Source organism: Ictidomys tridecemlineatus, chromosome 15, assembly GCF_052094955.1.
Source record: "Ictidomys tridecemlineatus isolate mIctTri1 chromosome 15, mIctTri1.hap1, whole genome shotgun sequence".
NCBI classification, from domain to species: domain Eukaryota; kingdom Metazoa; phylum Chordata; class Mammalia; order Rodentia; family Sciuridae; genus Ictidomys; species Ictidomys tridecemlineatus.
In genome coordinates, this window is record NC_135491.1 from 16,055,685 (window position 1) to 16,083,490 (window position 27,806).

The 27,806-nt window shown below is 35.4% G+C and overlaps 1 protein-coding gene and 1 long non-coding RNA gene across 4 annotated transcripts; one reads left to right on the plus strand and one right to left on the minus strand.

The window, feature by feature from the left end:
* Positions 1 to 412: 412 nt before the first annotated feature.
* LOC120887952 (uncharacterized) lies at positions 413 to 16,666 on the minus strand. Of its 3 annotated transcripts, XR_013431191.1 has the most exons (4): positions 10,158 to 16,666; positions 8,040 to 8,123; positions 1,434 to 1,477; positions 413 to 626 (listed from the first exon to the last, which is right to left on the minus strand). It is a non-coding gene; the product is annotated as an uncharacterized LOC120887952 (long non-coding RNA). The 3 variants fall into 3 exon arrangements; XR_013431190.1 differs by having other exon boundaries at positions 413 to 1,477; XR_005731370.2 differs by lacking the exons at positions 413 to 626; positions 1,434 to 1,477 and adding an exon at positions 5,335 to 5,711.
* A 63-nt stretch (positions 16,667 to 16,729) lies between these two features.
* Positions 16,730 to 20,791, plus strand: LOC120883633 (uncharacterized). The gene has a single exon (XM_021720332.3). The coding sequence runs from the start codon at positions 16,730 to 16,732 to the stop codon at positions 18,191 to 18,193; it is 1,464 nt and encodes a 487-aa protein (XP_021576007.1). The 3' UTR covers positions 18,194 to 20,791.
* Positions 20,792 to 27,806: the final 7,015 nt, after the last annotated feature.

Consider the following 27,806-nt stretch of genomic DNA (forward strand, 5'->3'; position numbering starts at 1 on the left):
AGGAGGAGAAGATTGGGGATCAGTGGTTGTGAGTGTTGGTTTGTAGGCTAGAAGAATTTGCAGAGTTTTGCAAGAGGTGCAGAGAGCAGGATTGGATCAGAGCAAGAAGAAAGCCTGGACATAAGCCATCTTTACCCATTTTTTGAATGCTCACAGTAATTGTAGAGATCCCTTAGAATGGAGGGATCCAGGGACCCCAAAGGGGGCCATCTGTTTTGGTTGTTTAAGGGATAAGTAGGCCAGACCTGGGTGCTATATTTGATCAATTTTCTGGTTTTGATGTCTGGTGTCAAGGAGAGGGTTTTGAGGTTATCCAAGAGGCATTGTAGGGGAGAGTCAACACGCAGAGAGGACACATTACCCATGTCGCAAACATAGTATAAAGAGGAGGGAAGAGAACGCAAAGATAGTATAGGAGAGAAGGAGGAAACTGATTTATTGGCAAAAGGGGCGTCCCCACAAGAGCCAAAAATCAGGAGTGCCTTAGTGGCAGGTTCGAGCTGCAGGGTTTGGTTGTCACCGAATCCTGACAGTCGAGGCTCTCGTCCTGGACAGAGCTGGAGCCGTGGAAGACCTTGGCCAAGGCTTTTCGGGACCCCTCCTGGAGAGGCTAGATACTCCCAGGGCTGGAAAGAGGGGAAAGAGAGAGTCAGGGGAAGAGAGAGCAAGGGGAGGGTAAGCGTCTCTCCAGCAGCTGAGTCTTGGCGGTGCGAGGACTAGGACTTTAGGAGAGCCACTGAGACCGTGAAGGTCTGGGTGGGGTGTGATGTTCATTTCTCTGTTATGTGTCCCCGGAGGTTACACAGTCCTTTGAGGGAGACCTATAAAGCCTATGCTGGTAAACTACCAGCTGGGAAGGGAAGAGAATAATTTTGAACCCAGGAGTCTATTCTGCCCTAGGAAGGAGTCCCTGAGGGCCACCGTGGCCTTGAAGGCTGTGGTGGGGTGTTTTCCTCCCCGCAGGTGGGCAAAGAGGAGGCCTAGGCAAAAAGAATCTCCGAGGAGTCTGATCAAACTTTGCTCTAGGGGAGTCCTTGTCGGCTCAAGGATTTTGGAAGGCTATGAGCAAATTGGTTGGAGGCAGTTTGGGCCTCTTTGGTTAGCCATACCATTGGAAGGCATCTGAGCATGCCTCAGCCTTCTGTCGCTTTGTGGACTACACTTCCCAGAGGCCTCTAGGTCCAGTCCTCCCTCTCGCGAGAACTAGTTCTGAGAACTGGGCGGGATTTTCTGACCGGTTTGGGAGACAGCTTCGGGGCTTTGTGAGGGCTGAGTTCCACCCGTTCTGGCCAGAGTGAAGCGGAGTTGAGTGGAACGTAGGGGGCGTAGGTGAGGCGGCTGCGAGCAGGGCGTCTCTGAACCCCTGGCCTGTGAAGCTTAGGGTGAGGAGCCGTGAAGGGGAGACTGTTGAGGAGCGTGCGAATGATTCTTACTGAGTCTTCACAGTGGGCGTGTGTCTGTGGCATCGTGTACGGACCTGTGAGGAAAGGGGGGAAGACTTGATTAGCGATTATGATCGCGCGTGTATGAGTGGAGTTTAATTGTGTAATCACTTGTTTTATTATGGTTAGCGAGGGTGAGGTTCCTTGAGCGTGTGTCCGCTTGGGAGACGTGTGTTTATGACGTTTCCCAAACTGTGAGTGGGGTGTGTGTAGGATGCTCTGAGATTTATTTTTCGCTTTCCTCCATGTGTGTTTGTGATATTGTTGTTGTAGGGTGCGTGTGAATTCGTTGCTGTCACTGTGTCCCCTAGGTGTATGGTACTGAAAGTGTGAGTTTCCTGTGGACCCCGCGGTTGTGACTGTGTCCGTCTCCGTGGTGTGTGATTGTGCGCGGCCGATAGCATTAGTTTTGGGTACCTCTAACGTGTGTTCCCTTGGTGTGTGTTTTTATAACTATGTGTCCTTATCGCCAGTGTGTAAGTGGGGCGTCTTTATGCCTTTGTGACTCCAGCCAGATTTGTCCGTTCAGAGACAGATTCTGCCCAGAATTGCAGTGACCCTGATTTTCTCTGATGCTCCAAATTTCTCTGTCCAAACTGTATGTGCGGGACAGTCGGGGCTGACCTAGACTGACCTCTGAAATGGCCCGTCTGACCCCCAGAAGAGCCTGGTGTTTCCTGACTCCTTTTTTTTCCTTCCCCAGCTCTGCAGTGCTTAGATAGAGGACTCCGGAGAGGAATTGAGAATGGCTGTCGAATATCCACAAGACATCTGAAAGGTAGCTTGTCGTTTCCTGTTTCTCTTGAAAATTCTTGCCTATCAGGTAACATGGTTCCTATAGTTTTCTCTTTGAAAAACTGGTGGCTCCATATTCTAACCTGTGCTCCCCACCACTTAATTTTCCGATTTTCAGGTTGTTTTAATTCTACTTTATAATGTATTTTAAAAAATAATGTTTTTCTATAATTATAAAAGCAAAATATGATTATTTGAAATATTTTCAAAAGTACAGGCATCACCAATGAAGAAAACTTAAATTCCTACTAAAATCAATGATTTTTAAATATGTCCTTGCATTACATTTTATGGGCATGTATAAAATACAATGTTTTAAAATTTTTTTGTGGTTTTGTTTTGTGTGTGTGTATTTCAAGTCTTTTAGGATCAAACTCATGGCCTCATTCATTGTGAGGCAGGCCTAAAATAAAGTTTTGAAAACTTGAATTTACACATTTACCATGCGGCACATCCTATCTTTTCACATGGAATCATATTCAACTACTTTTCCACTTAGCTTAATTTCAAAAAACACTTTGAGATGCATAATACTTATTTGAATGCTTGCATTTTATTTTCTTCTAAATTATACACAGAAATGGCATAAAACACCTGTGGGTATAGTTTAATAAATAATTATAAAGATACATTTAAATAGTGCTGAGATTAAGAAATAGAATACAGTCATCACTGAAAAAAAAACCCTCATTTGTCCCATGTATAATCATAAACAACATTATGTTCCAATACTGATAATCACTGTGATCATTTCTTTGCCTTTCATTAGAACTTTAGTACTTATATATGATTTCCCATACCATATTGGTTTGGCTTTCTAGATGTGTATAAACAGAAAATTTTAGTATTTTTTCATAAAAAATTAAAAAGAAACCACAACTCATTTTAATGTTGCTGAATATATACTGTACCAATTATAAGCATATTATAATTGATTTATCTGTGCGAATTCTGATTTTTGACTCTTACAAGTAATGGAACTGTGAATCTTTTCTGCATTTATGCTTCTCTTCTTTTTTTAATTTTTTTTACAATTAAGAAGTACAGCATGCCTTTATTTTTTTATGTGGTGCTGAAGATCGAACCCAGTGCCTCACACATGCTAGGCAAGTGCTCTGCCACTGAGCTATAGCCCCAGCCCTGTGCTTCCCTTCTTATAGCCTATATACCTAGGATTAAATTGCTGATGGATAGGACTGGTATATCTTCATTTTTGCTAAGCAGTGCCAAAGTGTTTTTTCATAATATTGTGCAGCAGTTTAAAGGGATTCCTTTTGTTCCATATCTATTCCAGCTCTTCTTATTGTCTTACTTTTCAATTTTTCTCAAATTGCAATGTGTCTAATGTTATCACATTTAATTTATATTTCTTTCATTATTAGTGAAATTCAGTACCAGTTCTTGGGCATTAGAACATTCTCTTTATCTAAAAATTTTGACAAATTTTTGGCTCCATTCTCCAACCTCTGCTCCCCACCACTTAATTTTCCAATTGTTTTAATTATACTTTATACAGTATTTTAAAAATATTTTTTAGTTGTAATTTATTTATTTTTTAAAATTTATTTTTATGTGGTGCTGAGGATTAAACCCAGGGCTTTACACGTGCTAGGCAAGCACTCTACTGCTGAGCCACAACTCCAGCCCCTATATTATTTTTTTTAAAATAATGTTTTTCTATAATTATAAAAGCAAAAACGTGATTATTTGCAATATTTTTAAAAGTACAGACATCTCCAATAGAGAAAACTTAAATTCCCATGATTTTTTAATATGTCCTTGCCAATACATTTTATGTGCAGGTAAAAATATATTTCTAAAGTGCTCCTTCAAATATTTTGTCAGTTTTTTAACTTTTTATTTTTTTAATTTTCATCCATTTTTATTATTATTATTATTAAATTGTTATTATTATCAATAATAGTAGTAGTACTAGTAATAGGAATTGAACCCCCGGCTGCTTTATGACAAGCTACATCTCTGACCCTTTTTACTTTATTTTGAGATAGGGTCTAGCTAAGTTACTCTAAAGGTAGCCTTGGACTTGGGATCCTTCTACCTCAGCCTTCTGAGTAGCTGGGAATTACAGGTGTAAACTACCACTTTGCCAGTTATTAATCTCTAATATAACAGTATATTGGGGGGGGAAGACTCATATATATATATTCTGCTAGCCTTTTGTCAGTTATATATGTAATAAATATTTTATCCTGTTTGGGTCTTTTTCATTCTTTGTTCTCTTTGGTTGAAGTTCTGAGTTTTGATAGAAAGAAGTCTCTTCCTATGATTAGTGCTTTAGAAATTTTCTTCTACCTTGAAATAATGAAGATTTTCTGCGTTCTCTTCTAAAAGCTTTCTATTTTTTTGTTTTAACATTTAGAACTTTACAATACCTGTAATTAATTTCTATAGGGAAGGACTCATTTCATCTTTCCCACAGTAGGGGAATTCAGTTGCTCCAGTATCATATATTTAAAAGTGTATCTTTTCTGCACTGATATGAATGTCAGTTTAGTAATAAATTAGGTAACTGTATAGATCTATGTCTATCTTTCAATTCTATATTCTGTCCCATTGATTTGTTTGTCTCTCCTTGCAGTAATACCATACTACCCTATTCATTGTAATTTTATATTTGGAATAAGTCCTCTCACCTTTTTTCCTCAACAATATCTTGGCCACTTGAATTTCCATATAAATTTTTGAATTGTCCTGGTTCCACTAACATCTCTTGGGATTTTGATTGTATTGTATTTGTGTGTGTGTGTGTGTGTGTGTGTGTGTGTGTGTGTGTGTGTGTATGGGCAGAATTTGATGGGTAGAAATTTGGGAATTCATCCAGTAATATAAACCTCTCAGTTGATCAGGGTCTTAATGTTTTTTAACAAGGTCTGGCTTATCTTCTATAAATAGTTCTAGATAATGAAGCATCATTTTGTATAGCTTTTATATAGTTGGTCAGGACTTTGAACACTTCAGGTAATGATCAATCATAGAAAATTTACCTGTGGTTTTTTTTGTTTGTTTTTTATTTATTTCTTACATACATGACAATAGTGGAGTGCATTACATTCATAATTATCCATTCACAGTATAATTTTTCGTAACTCTCTATATAGAACCTGTGCTTTTTTATAATAAGGAACTATGACAAGTTTCCCTTCTTTTCTTTCTTCTTTTAATACTTTTCCTCTCTCTTTCCTTCCATCTTCTTCAAGAAAAGCAAAAATAATAGAAAAATTGAAATGACCATTTACTAACTTGAACAGTTAGTTTATAAGAGAAAAGTCTTGGAAATTCACTTGCTGATGTGCCATAGAACATGAATTCCATTCACACGCACATGTTCTTTCCCAAGACCAATAACTTTAGTTTGCAGTTAAGCAGAACCATGACATTCAGTTTTTCTCAATTCATTCATGAGCTTCAAAGTATTGGACTTGGAGGCAACAAACAGGTTACTGGTAGTAGTACCTGGGATAAGATAAAACTCTGGGTAAAAGTTCTTTTTGTAAAAAAAAATAGTTTTAGTAATACATAGGCACAGTACCTTTATTTTATTTGTTTACTTTAATGTGGTGCTGATTATCGAACCATGTGCTTCACATGTGCTAGGCAAGCACTCTGCCACTGAGCTACAACTCCAGCCTGATAAAAGTTCTTTTACATGTTATCCTGACATTCCTGCTTTTGTTTTCCGTTTTTAAAGGCATTTAATTCTGTTATGCTTTTATTTCAATTTCCCTGTGTTTGATTTTTGATATATATTCGTCTCCTTTTTAGTTTGTTTCAAGGAAGTTTGTATTTCCATTTAGGTGTAGATGTAACATGAGAATTATAATTATATAGGAGTGCATTTTGTCTTGGTCACTTTTAAATTTTGATTAGGGCTGGGAATGTGGCTCAGGCGGTAGCGCGCTTGTCTGGCATGCATGCGGCCTAGGTTCGATCCTCAGCACCACATACAAACAAAGATGTTGTGTCTGCCGAGAACTAAGAAATAAATATTAAAAAAATTCTCTCTCTCTCTCTCTCTCTCTCTCTCTCTCTCTCTCTCTCTCTCTCTCTCTCTCTCTTTAAAAAATTTTTTTTTGATTAAATTTCAAACTTGCATAAGTTGTAAGACCTGGTATTACGTATTCCTTTGTTACTCATATTCACCCATAGTTACATTTTGGCCTGCGGGCATTATCACTCCTGACATATGCACTCTCTTATTCTTTCTCTCTCTCTTCTACACATACACACACACACACACACACACACACACACACACACACACACACATATGCAGGCACATGCACATGCACACACATGCACACATGGAAAGCACAAGTTTTATCTGAACCATTTGGCATTATCACTCCTGCATATGCACTCTCTTATTCTTTCTCTCTTCTACACACATACACACACACACACACAAACACACACGCGCGCGCACACACACACGCACACATACACATGCAAAACACAAGCTTTATCTGAACCATTTGAGAGTAAATGTAAACCATTTGTCCCTTTTACCCTTTACCACCTCAGTTTATAATTATTTAAGAACAAGAATATTCACTTAAATAACCACAGGGAAGTTACCAAGCTAATTTTAATATTCATATGATACTGTTATCTAATCCACAATTTATATTTAAATGTTTTTACTCATCCACATAGTATCCTTTACAGGACATTACTCTCTCTCCTACACACTCCAGGATCCAGTCTGTGATCACATATTCAATTTACTTATCATGTCTCTCTAATCTTCTTTAATTTGGAAGAGTTGTTCTCTCTTTCCTAGTCATTTATGACCTTGACATTTTTGAAAGGGATAATCTAGTTGTTCTGTAGAATACCCCTTCATTTGGGTTTGTCCTATGATTATTCATGCTTACATTCAGGTCATGGATTATTTGGCAGGACTGTCTGTCACAAATGTGATAATTTATTCTCGGCACATCACATTAAAAGATACAAGATGTCGACTTCTCCCATTTTTGAAGATGTTAACTTTGATAACTGATTAAGGTGGTATCTACCATATTTCTTCACTGTAATACTATTATTTGTTTTTAATTCATAGGTAATATGTGGGAAGATGCTTTGAAAATATAGAAATAACTTTTCACTAAATTTTCACCCACCCACATCCATTTGTAATTATTGTCATCCATTTAACATCCATTTGTAATTACTGTCTGAATCTGTTTTACTAATGATGTTTTCAAAATGGAAGGTTATTTTTTTTAAATCTCCAATATTTTGTCCATATCAACTATTTGGCATTTTACTATAAAGATGAGCTTTCCCTTCTCCCCTACTTATTTGTTAATTTGTTTATGTCAGTGTGAATTCATAGATTTTTATTCACTTAGTTATATCTGTTACTATTTATTTTCATCCTCAAATTTTCCTAGATTTGGTCATGGGAACCCTCTGAGGCTCCTGTGTCCTTTTAACTTGTCTCCATTAATTCTTTGAGCATTTATTTAACTCCTGGCATGCCAAGATGTTCCAAGATCATTTAAAAATTTTTTTTTGTAATTGTAGATGGACAGAATGCCTTTATTATTATTTTTTTATGTGGTGCTGAGGATCAAACCCAATGCCTCATGCATGCTAGGCAAACACTCTGCCATTGAGCTACAGCCTGAGCCCCCCCTCCAAGATCATTTCTAAATACTACTCTCTATTTCCAGCTTGGAATGAACTTTTTATTTAAAGAGCTATTTCCTTGCAATGAAGAATATTCAGAAACCAAGATCTGGGTAATAGGATTATAGCATCCATTCTAGTCTTTACCTTTTCTACTTTTGTATCTCTCTTCTCCTGGAGCTGAAATCATGGCTGTGATTATCCTCATTATCTTTACCAATTTGTTGAATTCTAGAATATACAAAAGTATAGTTTTAGAATACTGACCCATAGTACAGTAAAAATAAAAACCAAGATACTAAGTAGAGCTCACTATTTGTTTATACTTCTCTGTGTCTTCAAACAAGGTATATAGCTAAGAGACAGTGTTCAAATTTATTTGGATGCATTTTTCCCCCAGGGTAGTTGTGATATTTATTAGAAATACATTTAGGTTCTTTTGTTACCATTTGTATTGTTTGACTTTATTTTTATTTCTATATGGCTGGTTTCCTTGTATGAATATGTAAGACATTAACAGTGTTGTGAATGTTAAAATTACACAAAAAAGTACAGTTAGGGCTCCTGTTGTGGTTCAGTGGCAGAGTGCTTGCCTAGCATGTGTGAGCACTGAGTTTGATTCTCAGCACCACATTTAAAATAAATAAATAAATAAATAAAGGTGCTATGTCCATCTATAAATAAAAATATTTTTTTAAAAAGTAAAGCAGTATCACTCTGCTCCCACAGATATATTGTGAGATATATTGGATGAACTGTTTCTAGAAATTCATATATTGAAGAATTAAATCCCAGTACTTCAGAATGTGACTATATTTGAAAACAAGACTTTTAAAGAAATGATTACATTAAAATGAGGCCACTGGATGAACCTTCATCCAATCTGATTGGTATCATTATAAGAAAGGAAATTTGGATTCAAAGACATCAGGGATGCTCACATACAGAGGAAAGACCATGTGAGCACATAGCACAAAGGTGCCCATCTAGAAGCCAAGGAGAGAGACCTCAGAAGAACCAAAATCTGTCAATACTTTGATCTTAGAATTCTAATTCCAGAATTCTGAGCAAATTTCTCTTATTTGGGCCATCCAGTTTGCAGTATTTTGTTATGGCAGCCCTAACAGAAAAAACTAATACAGTAAGTTATTTTCTCTTTGATCATCGTATGTACTTGTCTCCCTGTATTATGCTGAGATTGGACCCTTAGTATAGAAACGGAATGATTCCGGTGGATCTTGCAGAGAATGAGCATGTATTTTGAAATTCTAAGTAATGTTATCATTGGGTTTCCAATCAGAGGGAAACTATTCTGTATTAGACGTTGGGTTGCAAAGTAATTTAGGAGTTTTAAGTATCAGTTTCATCTGGATCCCAGTCATATCCACAATTCAAAGTATCATTCACTCCCCTGCAACCTTCATGCGAAAAGTATGGCAAAATTGTGAATTTGACTATCATCAAAATTCAGCTATGAAGACAAATTTTCATTGATTTTTCAGCAGTATCAGCTCGTTTGACTACAGAAAATAAGAGTTTCATTAGGATTTTCATAGAAATACTCTGTTTATCAAACTTTGACTTCTGTTTCTCCTTATAAGTGCTCAAGTTAGATAAAAATGAAACTGTCTTACACATGGTCCTTGTAAAGTCATTGTCACCGCCATAACTGTCAAGTATAGTAACTATTTGGTTCTCATGCCACTTCATTACAATCAACCATAGCTTGATTCATTGTAATATCACTACATACTGTGGGTAACTAGTATCCCAAATCCTACTGGCATTGTACCCAAGCCAGAAGTTAGTAAAAAGGATGGAATAGCGGAGTGCAGCAAAGATTCAATTCATGTCTAAAGGGCATGAACAATCTAATTCCAGAATCCCATCTTTACAGTCCTGTCTCCTGAGATCACTTCAAGTACTAATTTTTTTGTAGTTAACATCTAATCAAACACAGAAATTTGAACCTAGGGTGTTAAACTTAAAGAACTCTCAACTCTACACTTGCATGACCCAGAAAGTGAGTGCCTCAAACGTGGCACTCTGAGTCCCTCCTTTTAAGAAAACACACATTTTCAGGGTCATAAGTGTAGGGATGGCATTTTCGAGTAAGTGCCTTCTTAAAATGAAGCACTGTACATTCCTCCCTTATATGACATAAGTCCTGTCTCTGCTGTGGTTCTGCTCCAGTGGAACTTGCTGGAAATATGCTTTCTAAAATTTTGCCAGAAATTTACCCTCGAGGATGAAGAGATTTCTTACCAGAAACATTTGCTAGCAAAACCATCAGAAGAGGGGGCTGGGATGTGGCTCAAGCGGTAGCGCGCTCGCCTAGCATGCGTGCGGCCCGGGTTCGATCCTCAGCAGCACCACATACCAACAAAGATGTTGTGTCCGCCGAGAATTAAGAAAAAAAATAAATAAATGTTAAAATTCTCTCTCTCTCTCTGTCCCCCTCTCTCACTCTCTCTTTAAAAAAAAAAAAAAAAAACCATCAGAAGAAGCTTCTGGGGTGCTGCTGTCATCATGAAGTTTAAAGTAATGAAACATTGCTGATACCTGAAAGCTCTCTGCCTGCTCAAACCAATTAATCTCTTTCACTTCCCACTGAGGTGTAACTGTGAAGCTGAATTTTGCAAAAACCATTCCTCTGTAATTTTAAAATTTTTTATCAACTTTATATGACTTCTGAAAGAATATTTAGTTTTGCCTGTTTTTAAACTATATATAAAGTGAATCACACTATCCATTTGTTACCTTTAGTTATTAATTAATTCATGTTGAATAATTAAGGTATATCTTGCTAATTTTCTCTGCCATGTAACTTCATTTCATAAACTTTATAACTATATATTAGTGTATTTTTTTCAATATTTTTGTTATAGATGGACACAATACCTTTATTTTATTTATTTGTTTTTATGTGGTGCTGAGGATGGAACCCAGTGTCTCAGACACACATACTATGTGAGCACTCTACCACTGAGCCACAACCCCAGCCCTATATTAGTGTATTTTATACAATATATTTTAATGGACAATTATGTTTCTAGCTTTTTGCTGAACATTCTAGGACATGTTTTCTCCTAGCAGAGGAATTACTGGGACCATAGGGAAATGCATGTTCACCTAGAAAATAGTAAACTCTTTCAAAGTGGTTGTATGAGTTTCTACTTCCAATAGTATATGTTTGCCCATTGATTGCTCTACACCTTTGCAAACATTTGGAATCACTGAACTTTTTATCTAGTACACTTAGTAATATCTCATTTTGGTTGTAATTTGCATTATCAATGGAACTGAACATCTTTTCCTATCATTATCTTTTGGCTCCTTTTCGCTCGTCTTTTTTTAAACTTATTTACATTCAAGTCACATGAATATAAGTAACCATTTATAAGTGTACAATCCAGTGGCATTATTTAGTGTATTTATAATATGCAACAATCTGTTCTCTGGTTTTAAAAGTTTTTCATAAGTCCATAAGAATACCCTGTAACCATATGAAGCACAAAACTTTTTTTTTTTTTTTTTTGGTACCAGAGATTGAACCCAGGGGCACTTAACCATTGAGCCATATCCCTAGCACTTTTTAAAAAATATTTAGCTATAGGTGGACACAATATCTTTATTTTATTTTATGTGGTACTGAGAATCGAACCCAGTAAGAATCGAACCCAGTCCCTCATGCATGCTAGACGAGCGCTCTACCTCTGAGCCCCAACCCCAGCACTTTTTTGTATTTAATTTAGAGACAGGGTTTTACTGAGTTGCTTAGGGCCTCATTAAGTTGCTGAAGCTGGATTTGAACTTATGATTCTCCCTGCCTCAACCTCCTGAGCCTTTGGGATTACAAGCATGGGCCACTGTACCTGGCTCAAAACTTTTAACCTTAATGAATTTAAAATATGTAATTTTTTTCTTTGCTTTTGCTTTTGGTGTCAAATCTCAGTCTATTGCCAAATCCTGGGTCATGAAGATTGATAAATCCTTTTATTTTCTTGAGAAGAGTTTTATGATTTAATTCTTTTTAGGTTATTAATCCATTTTGAATTCATATAGGAGTCTGACTTCATTCTCTTGCATGTGTTTATCCCAGGTGTCCCAGCTCCATTTGGTGAAGATTTTCTTCCCTGTTGAATAGATCTGTTATCCTTATTGGAAAACATAGATGTTTGGGTTTATTTTTGGATTCTTAGATTTATTATTTTTTGGTCTATATGTCTATCTTTTTAAAAATATTTTTTAGTTTTTGATGGACCTTTATTTTATATATTTATATGTGTTGCTGAGAATCGAACCCAGTGCCTCACACATGCTAGACAAGCACTCTACAACTAAGCCACAACCCCAGCCCCATATGTCTTTTTTTTTTTCGAAATTTTTTTTAAGTCAAATATCCTTTAAATATTTATTTTAATAAATTCTTATTTAGTCATCAATGGGACACTTTTAGACATTAAAATTATGTTATATAACTGTATTTTGATAAAGTTAATTATTACAGTGTAAAAAAATCCACAATATGTCATTAAAGAAAGTTAAATATATATATATATGATACTCTTTCCTTTTTTTAAGTAAATAAGAAGCAAGTGATATGGGTATGATTTCATGGGTATGCACAATAGAAAAATAAGTATAAATGTAAAAGACAATTGTTCATAGTAATTTTCTCAGGCTAGTGGAATTTCTAAATTATTTTTGGTATTAATTTATTGCTGCATGGAAGATACATTAATTTTACAATCATTGTTAAACTAATGAAAATATTTCCTTTTGGTAAAAATGCTTCTTAAGTAGATTATCCTAATTCTCTTACATATATATTTTAACTTCACCTACACCTTTCTTTTTTCTTTCTTTCTTTATTTTTTTTATTGTTGGTCGTTCAAAACATTACATAGTTCTTAATATATCATATTTCGAAATTTTTAATACTTATTTTCTAGTTTTCAGTGGACCCAACATCTTTGTTTTATGTGGTGCTGAGGATCGAACCCAGCGACCCCCACATGCCAGGCGAGCGTGCCACCACTTGAGCCACATCCCCAGCCCCCTATATTGTTTATCTTTATTTCAGTACCATACTGTTTTGATTACTATAGCTTTATGGAAGTGAGTTTTAAAATTTTTAAGATTTTTTTTTAAATATTGTGTTACTACTTAGAACTCTTTACAGTTCTTCGTGAATTCAAATGTTGCCTTTTGCGTTTCTCCAAAGGCCATTGAAAATACGTCCTATTTTTAGAGAAATTTCCTTTTTTTTTTTTGTGGTGCTGAGTATCGAACCCAGGGCCTTGTGCATGCAAGGCAACCAGCCCAGGAAATTTCCTTACCTTTCAATGATTTGTTTTGATTCCCACTTTATATGTTCATTTTCTAAGAATGCATTTTTGTGCTTAATATTCCTTTCATGTTGTCCTATTCTTGTATCATATGAAATAGTTCTCACATCCCTGTGTGGATATTAATGGTGGATCCTTTTCTTTCCTTGTGTAGTCTCCCTTCTGGGAGTTCCCCAATTGTTTCATTTAATTTCTTTAATGTTGTAGGCTTTCCTCAAATATCTGATGATATCTGCCTCTTTTTGTTTTGTATTTCTTGGGGCTTGGGAAGTATATATCTAATGTATACAGTCTGTTTCACTGTGACAATACCTAAAATGTACTCAGCAAAATCCAAAATACAATACAATATTATAACTGTTGTCCTCATGTTGTACATTACATCTCTGGAGTTATTCATCTTATCCACAACTTTGTGTTCTTTGACTTTCATCTTCTTGTTCCTCTCTCCACAATTCCTGGTAAACCATGGTGGGCTTCTACATTTTCATTCATTTGTAGAATGGTTCTGTAATTCTGTGTATTCTACTTTTAAAATTTTAGAATACACATATAAGTGATATTATGCAGTGTTTTTCTTTGGTCACATAGCATGTTCTTTAGGTTTGTCCATGTTGTAGCAACAAATGATAGGATCTCTTCCATTTTCAAGGTTTATATATGCTATGTATTCATAATATATGGAATATCAATGTATTTTTAATATACATGTATATATATGAAATATTTTTTATTCATCAATTTATGGCCCCTTAGATTTCTGTATCTTGGCTGATGTGAATAATGCTGCAGTAATTTGGGGGTGCAAATAGAGTGGATACTAAGAAGCTGATAGCGCTTTTTATATGTTGATTAGTAAATTTTCATAGGTACTTACTTAATGTCCCCATTTCTTAAGCCTTTCTGGGCTTCTGTGACATAAAATATCCCCTTCTTGTTTTTTCTTTGTTTTACCTTCCTTAGGTTTGTTAAGTTAGTCATTATTTATCTTAATGCTTTCTAGCTTCAAATCGTTTGTGCATAGTTTCCACTTTAATTCCCTTTGACTTGGTGGATTTGTACCTTCATAAAAATATCTTTCAGTGAAGTTTTATAAAGTAAAGGAATAAGTACATGTGGTCGGCCTACCCTTTCTCAGAGAAAACATGTCTTCTTTTTACAGAAATCTTATTTTTAGAAATTTACTTTTAAGGATAAATTTAAAAATCATTTAATTAGAAACTTAATAAATTTTGCATGTGCCAAGGTTAAAACAGACATTTTTGCCTTCATGAATCTCAGCTTTATTATAACAGACAGACATTAAGGAAACATTCAAATAGGAAAATCTCAATTGTAGGGTATAAATGTGTAATTATCCATTACAAAAACAGATCACAAAGGTAGGGGAGGAAGATCCAGAGAAGTAATGGCAGGGTGTCATATTTAAGACATTTCAGGAAATATCTTGATTAGGTTATGCCATTCAACAGAGACCTGTATGACCCCCAGAACTTGCAAGGCCAAGAGAGGATGGGGGAAACATTTTAGGCAGATGAAATCATGGTGGGTTGGCTTCTACATTTTCATTCATTTGTAGATCTGAGACCAGTGTAGCTATAGCTTATTGTTAAGAGGAGGACAATATCCCATTGAAGAGGCAGGCAGGAGGACTCAGAATTTCTAAGACCAAGTTAAGGAATGTGGGTGTTATTCTAAGGACAGTGGGAAACCACTGAAACATTTTAAACAGAATAGTTCCAAGCTAAAATTCATTCTGGCTGCTAAGAGTGGAAAACTGAAAATGTAGCCAGCTAGATAAAATGATGTTTTAGAGTGCAAGTAAAAGATGATTTTGGCTTGGATTAGCTGCAGACAGTCAATTTAAAGAACAATTTCAAACAATATTTAATCCTGGTCTTAATAAAACCAGTGTATGAGCATTGCAGGAAGAGACCAGTTTTGGAATGTTTTCACCTTTTGGGGCTTGAGTAGAACCTAATGTCTTCAAATCTGTTTCCTTTTCTACTATGTGATATTATGGCAAGTAAATCTTACAAAATAATAGTTACCAAACACTATGTAGTGACTTCAAAACATTCAATAATTGTCAGAGTCACCTGTTTCTTCTTCATAATCTCCTAATCATACCACACTCTTACGTTCTTTTTCTCTTCTCTTTAACTTTAAAATGAGATTCTCAGTTACTCTGATATACCTTTGCTGTGTCCTCTCTTTTTTTCTCCAAAAGTTAACTTCTTGGGGCTGGGGATGTGGCTCAAGCGGTAACGCGCTCGCCTGGCATGCGCGGGGCGCTGGGTTCGATCCTCAGCACCACATAAAAATAAAATAAAGATGTTGTGTCCACCAAAAACTGAAAAATAAATATTAAAACATTCTCTCTCTCTCTCTCTCTCTCTCTCTCTCTCTCTCTCTCTCTCTCTCTAAAAAAAAAAGTTTAACTTCTTAAATTTCCAACACAAACATTGCTTTCATCAAATTACATAAACAAACCACAGAGGAATCATCCTCCTCTATTGCTCATTCCATATTCATTTGGCACATTACTCAGCAGTTTTTATCTGGCATCTGCCTCATCTAGAGTACCTTTCCCTTCTATTTCCCTCAGTTTATTTGAAAATTATGTTTGTTACTTAACCATCTATCCCTGATTTTCATTTTCTTTATTTCTTTTTTTTTTCTTTTTGGTACCAAGAATTGAACCCAGGGGTACTTAACCACATCTCCAGTCCTTTTTAAAAATATTTTATTTAGAGACAGGGTCTCACTAAGTTGCTTAGGGCCTCTCTTAGTTGTTGAGGCTGACCTTGAACTCATGATCCTCCTGCCCCGGGCTCCCACGTTGCTGGGATTAAAGGCATGTGCCCAACTTATCCCTGATTTCCCCCCATGTGTGTTATTATGTTTTTTTATGGACACATAAAATGCCTTTATTTTTATGTGGTGCTGAGGATCGAACCCGGATCCCTCCCATGCTAGGCGAGCGCTCTACCGCTGAGCCACAATCCCAGCCTCATGTGTATTATTTAACGATGCAAACAACCCTAAAATATATATCATAATTACGCTAATTTTTAAGTATATATTACACTAGATCATACTCCAAAAATAGTAGGATGGGGTAGTACATCTGTTTATTTATCATTCTTCCAAAATGTGCAGGGAATTTTTATCTTTATTTTTTATACTGAAATAGTGGAACAACTCACTTAATTTGTTTTCCTAAATACCTCCTTTACTTTTCAATGTGACTTTTTCTCATTCTGCTTTCCTGATATATCTCACATTTCCCAGTAATATTTAAGAACTGCATAAGCTGCCTAGTTAAGTCTTTCATATTTACTATAAAATTTTCATTTCTCCCAAAACATCAAAAAGTGAATGTTTGCTTTTATATTTTCTTTCAGACTGTCAATCAAGGTTGAGAACAAGAAATTATTTCTGAAAGAGGATATGTATGGAATAGAATCATCCTGATGGGAGATAATGGAAAAACTTACAAAATACAGCATTGAGTATTCAAGTTTCAGAGGTGATTGGGATTATAAAAGCCAGTTTGAGAGAAAACAGGGATCTCAGGAAGGACATTTCAGTCATATGATTTTTACAACTGAAGACATGCCCACTTTCAGTAACCAGCATCAGACCATTCACACTGATGAGAAACTCCTTGAATGTAAGGAATGTGGGAAAGATTTTAGTTTTGTATCAGTCCTTATACGACATCAGCGAATTCACACTGGTGAAAAACCTTATGAATGTAAAGAGTGTGGCAAGGCCTTTGGTAGTGGTGCAAATCTTGCATATCATCAAAGAATTCACACTGGTGAGAAGCCTTATGAGTGTAAGGAATGTGGAAAGGCCTTTGGTAGCGGCTCAAACCTTACTCACCACCAAAGAATTCATACCGGTGAGAAACCGTATGAATGTAAGGAGTGTGGGAAAGCCTTTAGTTTTGGATCGGGCCTTATTCGACATCAAATCATTCACACTGGTGAAAAGCCTTATGAGTGTAAAGAATGTGGGAAGTCCTTTAGTTTCGAATCAGCCCTCACTCGACATCACAGAATTCACACAGGTGAGAAACCTTATGAATGTAAGGATTGTGGGAAAGCCTTTGGCAGTGGTTCAAACCTTACTCAGCATCAGAGAATCCATACTGGGGAGAAACCTTATGAATGTAAAGCATGTGGAATGGCATTTAGTAGTGGTTCTGCACTCACACGGCATCAGAGGATTCATACAGGTGAGAAACCATACATATGTAATGAGTGTGGGAAGGCCTTTAGTTTTGGATCAGCCCTTACTCGACATCAAAGAATTCACACTGGTGAGAAACCTTATGTATGTATTGAATGTGGAAAGGCTTTTAATAGTGGCTCAGATCTCACTCAACACCAGAGAATCCACACTGGTGAGAAACCCTATGAGTGTAAAGAATGTGAGAAAGCTTTTAGAAGTGGTTCAAAACTTATTCAGCATCAAAGAATGCACACAGGGGAGAAGCCCTATGAATGTAAGGAATGTGGCAAAGCCTTCAGTAGTGGTTCAGATCTTACTCAACATCAGCGAATTCATACTGGTGAGAAACCATACGAATGTAAAGCATGTGGGAAGGCTTTTGGTAGTGGCTCAAAACTTATTCAACACCAGCTAATTCATACTGGGGAAAAACCCTATGAATGTAAAGAATGTGGAAAGTCCTTTGGTAGTGGCTCAGCTCTTAATAGACACCAAAGAATACATACTGGTGAGAAACCTTATGCATGTAAGGAATGTGGGAAGGCTTTCCGTAGTGGCTCCAGCCTTTGTCAACACCAGAGAATTCACACTGGTGAGAAACCTTATAAATATAAGAATTATGGGAAAGCTTTTGGGAAGGGTTCAGAGTTCCAACAACATGAGAAAAGTCATAATGGTGAGAAGTTCTGTGAATTACGAATTCTATGAATTGAGGGCTAGGGATGTGTGAACACTTACTAAGCATGTGTGAAGTCCTGGGTTTAATCCCCAGCACAAAGGGAATTCTATGAACTGAAACTAAGTGGTAAAGTAAGGAATTTCAGCACATGACAAAAGAAAATTCATACTGGTGAAAATCTCTACAAATGTAATTAAGGCATAAATGCCTCCCACATGCTTAATAGGTCAGTAAGCCTAAGATAAATCATAGTGGGGAAAATCACTGGATAAAATAAATATTTGAAGATCTTTATCTATATTCATTCTTTATAACTGTCAAAAAATTCATACTTGTGAATATTAAAATTTTTTTAATATTGTATTTTTACATTATTTTAAATATTGAAAAATTTTACTTTTGGTTTAACTATTACTTTTAAAACTAAATGTAATTATGCTATGCTGTATCCAACCTTTAATATTATTTGTATGTAAGTATATTATTAATATTTTATTGTATTTTTAAGTATTCATTTGTCTTTATCAAACCACTGTTTTGTCAAATATTGAAATTTTTACCATTATAAACATTTACCTTGATGGTCCCTTTTGAATGTGTCTGCATTATTTGTTTATCATTCATTTCAGAGATAATGTATGGATCTCTTCTGCTTGTAAAAGATTTATACATCTCTTTATATAAAGATTTTTACTTCTCTTTGACCATCATTTCTGACCTCAGTTCTTCCCTGATGTTAGTCAACTTATAGATTCTTTTTTATATCCATACATGGTATAATTTTTGCATAGGTGAGCATGATTAGAGTCCTTCAGAGGCTTTTTGTATGGATTTTATAATTGTGCCTAACACATAATAAATATTTGGTTAATATTAGCAATAATAATTGTTATACTCTCAAGCTATATTATTGTTTGTGGAAAAGCTTTTGACCATGTACCATATGTTAAGCAACAACAAATACATCATAATGGAGAAAAATGTTCATGTAAATTAATATAGGAGAGTTTGATCACCATGTATTCCTTTTTGAATAAAAATAATTCACCCTAAAGAAAAATATGAGATTATAAAGTATGAGAGGACAAAAGCAACATAAAATTAATACTAGGATGGAAATAAAAATTAAACTATGGTAGTCCTTCCATAAAAAAATCTGAATACTATTTCAGTGCCAATCTGCATCAATCTTTAGTTAAAAATAATACCAAGATAAAATTGCATTTTTGTTTGAAATAAATGTTAGCAAAATCAGTGAGGACCTGCCAGATCTTACACTGAGGAAATTTTATAGCTCTAAGCCCATCACTGTTTGAATATGAAACAGATTATGAGTAAAGAAACTAACCATAAAAATTCAAGAAGTTGGAAAAAGAATAGCAATGAAAACACCAAGGATAATGAAAAGTAAAAGTGAAGAAAAAATATAGTAAAGAAAAAAATAAATGAGATTAATTATCACAATGTGTTGCTTTGGGGGGGGACAAGAATATAATTGCAGATAATATGAAAGTATGCTGGTTGCAGTGGCACTTGCCTATAATCCCAACAACTTGGGAGGCAGAGGCAGGAGGATAACAAGTTCACAAATATCTTTCTCAAAGTCAGCCTCAGCAATTCAGCCAGGCCCTAAACAACTTAGAGGAAAACAAAGGGGGCAGAGGGCTGGAGATGTGACTCAGTGGTTAAGCACCCCTGGGTTTAATCTCTGCTACAAAATAAAAAGAAATATAAAAATGTGTGTATTATATGTATATATGTATATGTATATATATATAAAAAAGTATACAATAGTATATATGATATGTACTATTAGTATGTTGTATAATATTAGTATCTTTTATACATACTAATAGTATATATATTATATATATACATACTAAGAGTGTGTATATATGTATATGTATGTATATATATATATATATATGTATGGTAAATTAAGTTAGATGAAGAACATTATGAAAGAGGAAAGGGTATGGTTCCAGGTTTAGAGATTTTATGGGTTATATATTATTATTATATGTAACTTTCAATGCCATATATTGTAAGACGTCATTTTTATTATATTCTCAATATTTTAAAGCTGCAGATTGGTGCTGAAGTTGTGGCTCAGTTATAGGGTGCTTGCTTAGCATGTGTAAGGCACTGGGTTCGATTCTCAGCACTGCACATAAATAAATAATATAAAGGTCCATTGATAACTGAAAAATTTTTTTTTAAAACTGTGCCAATTAATCTGTAATACATAATACATTTAATCCCAATTTCAGAGATCTTAAAAAATTGGATAAAAGTAAATTTTAGAACTGATAAACCATGTTTCATTTTCTTTGTATTTCAAATTTTGTTGCTGTAAGAGCATGTAATTGACTTTTAATTTTCAATCTCTGAATATGTATTATTATCTCTACTCATATTCTTAACCATTATACTTCTATATTTATTTGAAGGAGACACATTCATTTCATTTGCTGTTTCACAAATATCTTTCTCTTGGGCTGGAGTTGTAGCTCAGTGGCAGAGCGCTTGCCTAGCATGTGTGAGGCACTGAGTTCAATCCTCAGCACCACATAAAAATAAAAACAAAGGCATGCTATCCACTACTAAAAAAGTCTAAAAAAATTTTATCTTGATTTTCTTCAAACTTTCAATTGTTTTTATTTACTTTATTCTAAGTTCACAAGTACATTTCCTTATTAATTCGTTTTTTGTTTTTATTGTGTTTTCTTGAATGCTTAGGTATAGTCCTTTGCAATCTCAAATTGCAAGCACTTTAGGTGAAAGATTTTCTTTGAATATTGCTAGAGCCCCTAAATTTTATTAACATCTAGATAACTCTTGTTTTAATTTTGAATTCTTTTTTATTCACTGGTTACCTGTGTGTGTGTGTGTGTTTTCAATTTTTCAAAAATTTGCTCTGAATAAGATTTAGCCAATGGAGTTATGTATGATCTATAAAAAGACTATTAACAAGTTAAATCATATATATATATGCATATTATGTAAAGTAATATATATTCTCTGTAATCAGAGTTCTAGGAAATTGTTTTATATGTAGCTTGTCAACATTACATAGTCTCTGGTTATTTCATTCTGAAAAATGTGAAGTATACTTTTTCAAGGATTCCTGTGAAAGAGAGGTTTTTACTTTTGATATATTTTTCACTACTTAAGCTTAAAATTCATTTGTAATGATATTGAATTCCAATTTTTCTAATGTTAAGTTGAAAAAAAAAATCCTGCTTTGACTTAATCATGATCTGAATAATGATGATTGCATGCAGACACCTACTTCAGATCTATAGCTTAGGACTGGAACAGATCATCTGCTTCCTACATTCCGGAATAACACTCAAATCTTTGCCTTTAAATTATTCTGCTCTTCAGCATTTTATTCTACCTGATTGCACAACTATTCTTGTTGGGTGTCCTGGATTCTAGCTCCTATTATACAGAAGCACCCTAAAGTGATCATCATGATTTTGTCTGATGAAGTGTTTAAGTTCTCTGATGACTCTAAACCTGCAGAAGAACTAACCGAACAAAAAAATTACATATATGATTACATACACAAATTACATATACTTATACAATTATATGTATGGGAAAAGTGGTAAATTTTACTACATGAAAGATTTCTGCCAATTAAAAATAGCATAGAGCTTTTCAGCCAGAACCACAGTCTTACAGTAGTTCACCAAAATGAACGCACAGGGAAAGAGGAGAAGAACCAGATATATGTTATCTAGACCTTTTAGAAAACATGGAGTTATTCCTTTGGCCACATATATGGGCACCTACAAGAAAGGTGACATCATAGACATTAAAGGAATGAATACTGTTCAAAAAGGAATGCCCCACAAATGCTACCATGGCAAAATTAGGAGTTTACAGTATTAACCAGCATACGCTGGCACTATTGTAAACAGCAAGTTAAGGACAATATTCTTGCCAAGAGAATTATTGTGTATATTGAGCATATAAAGTACTCTTAAAGAGCCAAGACAGCTTCCTGAAACACATGAAGGAAAATGATCAGAAAAAGAAGGAAGCTAAAAAGAAAGGTGCCTGTTTTCAGCTGAATCACCAGTCTGTTCCACACAAGAGAAGCACAGTTTGTGAGAAAATGGAAAGGAGCCTGAACTGCTGGAACTTTCCCTATGACTCCAAGGCCCCTGAACTGTTAAAAAAAAAAGGTAAAAAAACCAAAAATATGAAACATTGATATTAATTTATACTCCGTTAAAATGATATTAATTTATAATCAGTTAAAATGACCAATAACTTGATGGGGAAAGAGAAAAATTCTTAGTAACAGATATACCTTTTAAATATTTTTAATAATTGATTTGTTTCCCTTATAACATAGGACAAATGAAATGACAATGAAAATTGTTTTCCTGTCTTGTTTCATCAAGAGGGTTTTGTTTTTGTTTTTTGTTTCCAGGGATTGAACCCAGAGGCACTTAAGCACTGAGCCATATCCCCAGGCCTTTGTATTTTTTGTTTTGAGACAGGGTCTTGCTAAATTGCTTCACGAAATTGCTGAAGCTGGTTTTGAACTTGGAATCCTCCTGCCTCAGCATGCCAAATTGTTGGGATTACAGGCATGCACCATCACACCCACCAAGGCTGTCTTTTTTAAAACAAATTTTCCTCTTTAAAAAAAAAATAGTGCTCGGCACAGTGGTACACACCTGTAATCCCAGTGGCTTGGGAAGCTGAGGCAGGAGGATTGTGAGTTCAAAGCCAGCCTCAGCAATGGTGAGGTGCTTAGCTACTCAATGAGACCCTGTCTCTAAATAAAAAAATAGGGCTTGTGGCTCAGTGGTTGAGTGCCCCTGAGTTCAATCCCTGGTACCAAAAACCAAAGGATATCATTTTCTTCTCTACCCATTCTTGACTTTGGAACACCTTTTAGACATATTTTAAATATTTGGGATGTCTTTTGTTTATTGTTTTCCTTATAGTTTTCATATATTTGACGTTTTCTCTGAGTTTTGTGACAACATTGTGAACCTTACTTCAGATGGACTATTTTGGCATGCGCCAGCAAGCCATTATCCTACTTTTTTCTTTCCTGAAGAGTATTGTTCTTTTTCAAAATCTCTGTAGTGTTCTCTGGTTTCTTCTTAAATGTGGCCTGTTCTACTGTAAACATTACATACAGTATTGTTTCATTTTTGCTGAGAAAATGTTTTAGGGACTTAAAGTATTGTTTCAGGAGGCATTATTATTTTGTTTTATTAGAAATCTGTGTCACAGACTAATCTCCCTCCATTGAATTGCAGAGTTTTATGTGTTGTTTTTCTGTATCTACTAGTACCTATACAAGAAAGTATGAATAAGTTTTGACAGATGACATGGCCTACTAAAATTCCTAGTATTTTTCACATAATTGAGATAGATTCTATAATATTATATGAAGGTTACTCTTAAAATTTTTCTTTTCCCCTAAAATAAAATATAATTCAAAATGTGAAAAAAAAATTTCCCAGAAGAAAAAAAGGAAGTCTAGAATTTTATAACTTTCTTTGTCTGCAAATACAGGCAGTCTTATATCTCATTTTACATTAAATATATTGGAAATTATTATACTTTTCTATTTTTGACTTAGTACCCCCAGAAAAATGTTATAATTTAATAATTTATTAATGTATACCCACTAAACATTAGATGGAAATTTGAGAACCCAAATCTTGATGTCTAGTATTCTTTCCATTATAGTATACTGTTTATATAGTTAGTCTCAGAAAACATTGGAACAGGAAATTATACCTTTGTACAAGGATGGAACTGAGGACAAGAAGACTATAATTGGGATCTAAATTTAGAGAGATAACAGAATTTCTCTGTTTGGATTTTAGCCCAAAAAGATGCATTGGGGGGGACATAGTTCTTTTCTTAGAAATTCACACAGAACAACCTTAAAGGGAGTAACGTGGAGGCTAGGAATCAACCTTGAGAGATGACTCTGATCACAATTTAATTCCTTTTGAATTTATTGTTCCACGGAAAAACTTTGGGTTGCTCAGAAGAAAGAAGGAGTAATAGAGGAAGGAACTTCTGGGTAGCTACTTACAAACAGATTCAGGTCCCTGGAGTCCAACCTTCTATCACTACAGGAGTCTGAGGGGCCAGGCTTAGTCAAAGAATGGGATTTGTGCATTCTCCAACCCACATTGTGTATTGAGGGGGGATGTGTAGGTGGGGAAAATGAACAGGGTTGGAGCAGGGGAAAGGATGGTCATTTGAATCAGTAGTTAGTTCTGTTCACTGTGGTGCCAGCAACCTTGCCTTGACTCTGCCCTTTTGAATTCCAGGGAGGAATGTGTATCTCTTGTCATGGAAAGCCACAACTCAGGCAAGGTGATTCATCCCCTGTCCTTCCTAAAATATGTTGTTTTCCCGGGACATATGAACATTTGTTTTCATGATCCTGACCTCTCCTGGGCAGGAAAGTCTTACCCAGAACCTCCTAAACATTTTTGCCCATTCCAGTCACATAGCCCAGGGCTCTCCCTTTTAATCTTCCATATAATTGTTAAAAAAAAAAACTCTATTAAAACTCCTTGGTTTATGTGTGGCCAAGATTCTTGATAGGACCCCAAATCCTACATGGTGGTTCTCACCTAATTGAAAAGTGATGAGATGATGAGACAGATCTCAGTACTTAGGTGAGAGCTCATAACAGAAAGCCATGAATACCAATTAGTCTATTTTCTGTTGCTAAAATAAGCCCCAAGTCTGGATAATATATGAAGAAAGAAGGCTTATTTAACTCACTTTTGGAGGCTGAAAAGTTCAACATTAGGGAGCCTCATGGTTCTGCCTCTAGTGAGGGTCTCCCTGGCTGCATCACAACATGGAGATGGCATCATGATGGGAGCATGTCTGAGAGGGAGTTATCAGTCACATCGAAAGTTAGGAAGCAAGAGTGATTCAGGGGCCAGGCCTGCTCTTTATATAACAGCTAATTCTCATGGTATCTAGTCCCATGAAAGCTAGAATTCTTGTAATCCCAAGCCCTTTTTACTTTTTATTTTGAGACAAAGTCTTGGTAAGTTGTTCAGGGTCTTGTTAATTTGCTGAGGCTGGCCCCAAACTTGAAATCCCTCTGCCGTAGTGCCGCAGTCCGGCTGCAGCAAAATAACCGGAGGGTGATGAGCAACTTGTGTACATTGATACAGCAGGAGTGGGAGCCGTTTATTGTAGGACTGGAGGGGTATATATACATTACACACAGCTTATCTTAACATAAACTAGATACAGCAGCCAACCAATAAGGAATCTCTACACTTAATGGCTCGCTGGCGTTACTTCACAAACCACTTCCTCTGCAAAATGCCAGGTGCCATCTTGACTTGTTTACAGACTCTAACACCTTAGCCTCCCCTGTTGATGGGATTACAGATGTAAACTACCACGCCCAGCAAGAACATTCATACTGTCACAGAAAGTATGAATCCATCAATGAAGTTGATGCCCATGGCTTATTTAACTCCCCAAATCCTTACCTCACCACCACCATAAAGGGGACCAGGCTTCCAATACACAAATCTCAAGGGGTTATATTCATCTACATAACAACCAAAGCACCATGCTATTCTCCACTGAGTAAGATTTCCTAGGAAGAGAAGATAGAAGGTGATGTTGATGGGGCCCTTTTTGTGAAACTGTCACCATCTTTCATTAGTTTTTCTTTAAGCAAAGATGAAATTTACAATTGATGGTGAATGGTTACCAGAAGGATCTACTTAACGCTTATGTTGTGGGGAATCATATGAGAATTCAGGCCACTCATTTTTATGATGTGCATGCTTCACCTGGAAATGCTGTTTAAAGACTTGTCACAAGAAGAGAGAAATACATTAAAGTATGCCATAAAAATGAACCAAGATTGGGGCTAGGACTGGGGCTCAGTGGTAGAGCGCTTGCCTAGCATATGTGAGGCACTGGGTTTGATCCTCAGCCCCATATAAAAATAAATGAATAAAATAAAGGCCCATCAACATCTAATAAAAAATGTGTAAAATGAACCAAGATCTTCTAAAACCTCAGTTCTTTGCAGATTTGCTATGATGAAGATAAATTCATTTTCATCAGACATTATATGATGAAATATCAATGAAATATCATAAAAAACAATGTTTTCCCCTCACTCATTCAGCCCATCTCTCCAAGGCAGTTTCTCCCAGATTTCCAATTATTCTGTTATTTATGAAACAAATATAGCTGTTACCCGTTGATCTCCCCAGTTTAGTGATGGCTTTCCATACCCTACCCCAAACACATTCCCAACAAACTCAAAGCTCTGAAATTTATTTTAAATTAGTATTTTATAAATCAATATTACTGTCTGAAAATGGAAAACTAAATCAGAATAGCCAGTGAACTTAACAATAGTAACAACTGCGGAATCAGAACTATTAGGTAATAAGATAAACCTGTAATAATTAAAAGTGTAGCCTGCAGTAGAAATATAATACATCACTAGAATTACTTAAAACTCCAGCTATAGACCCAAATAAATAAGGAAAGGTAATATATGATGATAAAAGTATTTTCACACACACACACACCTTGCCATGTTACCAGACAGACCTGGAACTTCTGGGCTCAAGGGATCCTCCTTCCTCAACCTCCACAGTAGCTGGGTCTACAGACCCATAGCACTACACCCAATTAATTAAGGGATTTTTGGATTATTTAATGTGATTTTAAAATGTTACAAATCTTGAGGTTTAGATTTATTATTTCATATTTATTTATGTGTTATATAAAGATTTTCCAGGAAATATTTTTAGCAGCCATAATAAGGTAAAAATAAAACAAATTTTCATCTATATTTATTCCAAAAGTGTAAAAGCATCATCCACAGTTATCTCAATAATACAAAGTGAACTGGCTAGGGGCATAGCTTGGTGGTACAGTGCTTGCCTCACATGTGTAAGGCCTTGTGTTTCAGCCCCAGTACCACCACCAAAAAATAAAAGGAAAACTTACAGATTTATAGTGGATAGGACTTCAGGCTACAACCTTAATAATGACATTAAAATCAGAAATGGAGAGCGTGACATCATGTGGCTCCTTATGTGATATTGTAAGATAGACAAAATATGTCCCAAAAATATTTAGCCTGAATTCAAATATAGGGAAATAATTTAAAATATATGTAGAAGGACATTCTGGGGACTAAAAATATGGAATTTTGAAATATAAAGCTATAAATTATAAAAAGAGACTAATGAGATAGATAACTAAATGTAGCATATGATTTTTGTATCTTGGATTTTAAAAGCTTTGAGAAAAATTTAAATATGTACATATATTAGATCATAATATTGTGCAATTGTTATATCTCCTGACTACATTTATTCTGTCATGGTCATCTTAGAGAACATCCAGTTCATAGGACATGTGTGCTATAATAGTACTCTCTGCAACTTTCTCAAATGGTCGTTATACACACACACACACACACACACACACACACACACACACACAGAAATAGCAAGAAAAAAGAGAAAATTTGTAATAGGAAATGTATTAAAAATGATAAGTCTAGGTGAAGGGTATATATGTTTATTGTATTATTCCTATAATTTCCCTATGCTTGACATTTCTAAAAACTTTTAGGAA

What these genes read in the sequence shown, in the direction of transcription:
- LOC120883633 (XM_021720332.3), top strand. Translation starts at nt 16,730, where the DNA reads ATGGAAAAACTTACAAAATACAGCATTGAGTATTCAAGTTTCAGAGGT.